The sequence below is a fragment of the Etheostoma cragini genome, unplaced genomic scaffold, assembly GCF_013103735.1.
Source record: "Etheostoma cragini isolate CJK2018 unplaced genomic scaffold, CSU_Ecrag_1.0 ScbMSFa_4023, whole genome shotgun sequence".
NCBI lineage: Eukaryota > Metazoa > Chordata > Actinopteri > Perciformes > Percidae > Etheostoma > Etheostoma cragini.
In genome coordinates, this window is record NW_023268352.1 from 152,824 (window position 1) to 157,583 (window position 4,760).

The 4,760-nt window shown below is 42.5% G+C and overlaps 1 protein-coding gene across 1 annotated transcript; it reads right to left on the reverse strand.

The window, feature by feature from the left end:
* Window positions 1-1,060: 1,060 nt before the first annotated feature.
* On the reverse strand, window positions 1,061-4,146 carry LOC117941018 (V-type proton ATPase subunit S1-like). Its single transcript, XM_034866121.1, has 3 exons — window positions 4,056-4,146; window positions 3,765-3,958; window positions 1,061-1,139 (listed from the first exon to the last, which is right to left on the reverse strand). The coding sequence occupies exons 1-3, from the start codon at window positions 4,128-4,130 to the stop codon at window positions 1,076-1,078; spliced, it is 333 nt and encodes a 110-aa protein (XP_034722012.1). The 5' UTR covers window positions 4,131-4,146; the 3' UTR covers window positions 1,061-1,075.
* Window positions 4,147-4,760: the final 614 nt, after the last annotated feature.

The window sequence follows — 4,760 nt, forward strand, 5'->3', positions numbered from 1 at the left end:
ATTGGCTGCTTAGAAATTAAGTGTTAACGAGCAGTTGGACAGGTGTACCTAATAAAGTGGCCGGTGAGTGTATGTATCAGTGTCTCTGTATATCTGTATCAGTGTCTCTGTATATCTGTATCAGTGTCTCTGTGTCTCTGTATCAGTGTCTCTGTATATCTGTATCAGTGTCTCTGTGTCTCTGTATCAGTAGCTCTGTATATATGTATCAGTGTCTCTGTATATCTGTATCAGTGTCTCTGTATCAGTAGCTCTGTATATATGTATCAGTGTCTCTGTATATCTGTATCAGTGTCTCTGTGTCTCTGTATCAGTATCTCTGTATATATGTATCAGTGTCTCTGTATATCTGTATCAGTGTCTCTGTATCAGTGTCTCTGTATCAGTGTCTCTTTATATCTGTATCAGTATCACTGGATCAGTGTCTCTGTATATCTGTATCAATATTGCTGTATATCTGTATCAGTTTCTCTGTATATCTGTGTCTCTGTATATCTGTATCAGTTTCTCTGTAAATCTGTATATCTGTATCTGTGTCTCTGTATATCTGTGTCTCTGTATATCAGTATATCTTTATCAGTATCTCTGTGTCTCTGTATATCTGTGTCTCTGTATATCAGTATATCTTTATCAGTATCTCTGTGTCTCTGTATATCAGTATATCTTTATCAGTATCTCGGTATATCTGTGTCTCTGTATATCTGTGTCTCTGTATATCTCTATCTCTGTATCAGTATCTCTGTATCAGTATATCTGTATATATGTCTCTGTTTCTCCAGTTTATTCATGTCAACCCTGAAACACCCATTAGATTAAAAGAACAACTCAACACCCCGACATGGGATACAAACCAACCCGCTTTCTAATCAGAAAATACAACCTTAGCCCAGACAGAGTACAACCACACCACCTAAAATACAACCTTAACCCAGAATGGGACACAAAATATTTTCTTATGTACAAATGCAAATGTTTATAGATGATAAACTGCTGCAAAAGTGTTTCAGTAAAACAAATCTGTGAATAAATGAGAGGAGACAGAAATGAATCGTGGGTGGTTTAACATGGTCATTAACTAAAGAGTTAAAGATGACTCACCGTTTCCACTGAGAATCTCTTTGGCAGACATCAAATCAGAACTGGGAGACAGGAGACAACAAGAAATAATACATCAATAATCACGCTTATTATAAAAAACCTTTTCTGATTAGATGCAAAAATAAAAGAATCCAGAAATCCAGGCATATAAAATGTTTATTTATTGCTGGAGGGCCACATCAACAATATTTCAATTCAATTTTGCTCAATATTATTTTTGATATACAATAAGATAAATAATTTCATTGAACCTAACTTAACTTTATACAAAAGCAGAGTGCTTTTGATGGTTTTCTTTAAACTCTTAATCCTTAAATATTTATATTAGGCTACGTAAAGTTAAAATAAAATAAAAAAAATCTTTAAATCACTGCAATTTATTTTTTTACTTGTTCACACTTTAACTTTGTTCCACAAACAAGGAAAAACAACTTAACAAGTTTATAGAAATACTGCAATACAACAAACAATAACTTGTTATGTTTTCCACCTCATTTTACCTCTTCAGTGCAGATAATCCAGTCTGTTCTGGGCTTGAACAAGGGCATTGAACTCTGGCTGACGGTCTAAGGCGGCTATGCGAGGGACAGCTGAGAGGTGCTCATCAGTGATAGAGGATCTGTGTTTGGATTTGTTGAACTTCATCACTGAAAATGTCTGTTCACAAACATAGGTGGATCCAAAGAGGACCAGAATCCTCTGAGCATGCCTCCTCACATGTGGAAAGTTCAGCAGTGAGACTGACCTGAAGGGCTCTGCCAGAAGTAAGTCAGACTGCAGGTCAATGAGCTCCACCTGAACATCGCTTGGTGCATTGTCCACACGGCAGTTGAAGGGAGAAGAAACCATTTGCATTTCACTCTCAAGAGTTTTGAAATCGCCTCGAAAACTCTCCATGCAGTGCTTCTAACTTGCTTGAGTACTTCTGGAGGTGATCGGCTGATCTTGTGGCTTGCTTTAGTGTTGGCAAGTGGGTCAGAATGTTGTCCTTCACTTGGCTTGAAAGAAGCTGCAACTTTCTCATGAAAGCCGTCCCTGCACTGTCCATCTGATGCACAAACAGGCCCCTGCACTGCAGTCTGACATTCAGTCCACAGCGAATCCCAGGCCTGCCCCGCAGTCTTCATCTCAAAGTTCTGGGATGTCACATCCTTTCTTCCCACAGAAATTCTGAATGTGTTCTCTCAGGTCCCAGACACTCTTCAGTACTTGGCCCAGGCCGAGCCACCTGACGTTGCTGTGGTAGCTTATGTCACTATGGTCACGCTCATTTTCCTCCAAAAGTGCAACAAATTGTCTTTGAATTAATGCTCTCGCTCTGATAAAGTTAACTGTTTTAGTTAAAGCATCAACAACATGGTTTATTTTTAACACTGTTAACACGTCTTACACAACACTTCCTGATGTACAACACAATGCAAAAATGTCAATTTCTGCACAGGGTTCATTTCTGTCACTTTATCCTGCAAACTCTTTAAAAGCTCAACATTTCTCCCCGTCAAATTTGGACAACCATCTGTTGTCACACCTGCCAGCTTGTCCCATTTCAGTCTTAACATGTCCAAACACGCATTTCCCTCTGTGAACATCCCCTGGTTATCCCTTTAACTGAGGCATGGCTGCCAGCTCCTCCGTGATCTGAAATCTGCAGTTATCCCACGTAAGAAGATGAGCAGCTGGGCGGTGTCACGGACGTCGCAGCTCTCATCCAAACCAGAGAAAAAAACAGTCAGAGTCGGCCGCTCTGTTCTTCAGCCGAAGCTCCACGTTTCCAGCGATGGCCTCAACCCGCCTCTTTACAGAGCGTCGGGAGAGGGACACCTTCTTCTCCGGGCATATTGGCGCAACAGAGTCCAATAAGCACTCCTTAATAATATGAAGTATATTAAAATAATAAACTCTCCGTCAGAAGACGCCTCAGTTTTTCTGGCGATTCTGTGAGAAATGATGAAACTTGTCCTGACGGCAGCATCTCTGGGGGTGTGAAGTTTGGTAAAAAGTCCTTGTTGGGTTTGCAGTTTTACCATCAACGCATCAGCCTCCCTCGCTCTTCATCAGACAGATTCCCGTATTTATCCTTGTGCTTCGTCGTTTAGTAGCCATTCAAATTATAATCTTTAAACACAGATTAAGCACACGCCTTTACCTTTTATTTCTGTAAAGAAATACGTGGCAGTCCATGTCTTGTTGAAAACACGGCATTCATCATCAACTATTCTTTTTTTAGCGGGAGCGGACATGTCTCGGGTAACTGGGCATCACTTGTAGCTGTGCACTTTCACTCACAGGTTACGCACGGACATACGTCCATAAATATCGCTTTTCAAAACAAAAGCACCACCATTGTATTGCACACTCGACAAAGATATTTTTTTAATTTATTTTGTAATTTATGACTGGCTTCATGAGGGTCGGACAGGGACGCACAAAGGGCCGGATGTGGCCCGCGGGCCGTAAGATGCCCAGGTCTGGGTTAGGGGATAAGGGATAGGGTTAGAGGGTTAGGGAGTTAGGGAGTTAGGGGGTTAGAGTTAGGGGGTTAGAGGGTTAGACGGTTAGTTAGGGGGTTAGAGGGTTAGAGTTAGGGGGTTAGAGGGTATGAGGGGCAGAGTTAGGGGGTTAGAGGGTTAGAGTTAGCGGGTCAGAGTTAGGGGGTTAGTACGTACCCTCCGCCATACGGCAACCTGAACACCAGCAGCGCAGGCGAGGACGCGTTAAGTCTCAACTGGCTCAGAGTCTCAGGGTCCATGTACAAAGGGGACGTGTCCAACTGGTTCTGCAACTGGCCAATTACAGAGCTAGAGGCCGGCCAGGACACCGCTGCTAACACCAGGGGGGAGGCTGAGGACATCAGAGCGTCCTGAGAGACACACAGAGACAAACATCTGTTTGAGAATAACTCCAGAGGACATCAGAGCGACCTGAGAGACAGAGACAAAGATGATTTTAAAACTCACCTCCAGATTTGGGAAGACGCTGTCCTGTTTGTTTCCAAAAGCTCCTCCGTACAGCGTGAAGTCCTCAACACTCATCTGGGGATAGACAGAGTTGAAGCTAAGAAACTAGAAACTGTGTGTTTCTCCTTCAGAACTGACTTAATTCTCCGTGGCATTGATTCAACAAGGTGCTGAAAGCATTCTTTAGAAATGTTGGCCCGTATTGAGAGGATAGCAGCACACACACATACATATACACACACACACATTCTCCTCTGACCTCTAGCATCAACAAGGTATCCCCCCCCACCCCCAGGACTGCCGCATACTGGGTGTTTTTCCCTTTTCACACTATTCTTTGTAAACCATAGAACTGGTTGTGGGTGTAAATCCCAGTAACTGAGCAGACCGGCCCGTCTGGCTCCAACAACCATGCCACGCTCCAAATGTCTTTAATCCCCTTTCTTTCCCATTCAGACATTCAGTTTGGAGTCCAGGAGATGGTCTGGACCAGGTCAGGAGATGGTCTGGACCAGGACCACACCCCTAAATGCATTGAAGCAACTGCTATGTGATTGGTTGATTAGATAATTGCAATAATGAGAAATTGAACATGTGTTCCTAATAATCCTTTAAGTGAGTACATACATACACACACATACACTCACCGGCCACTTTATTAGGTACACCTGTCCAACTGCTCGTTAACACTTAATTTCTAAGCAG

Coding starts and splice junctions, on each gene's coding strand:
- LOC117941018 (XM_034866121.1), bottom strand. CDS start 4,130: ATGAGTGTTGAGGACTTCACGCTGTACGGAGGAGCTTTTGGAAACAAA. Junction 3,959..4,055: donor GCGTCTTCCCAAATCTGGAG/GTGAGTTTTAAA, acceptor TGTGTCTCTCAG/GACGCTCTGATGTCCTCAGC. Junction 1,140..3,764: donor AGGTTGCCGTATGGCGGAGG/GTACGTACTAAC, acceptor CCTGTCTCCCAG/TTCTGATTTGATGTCTGCCA.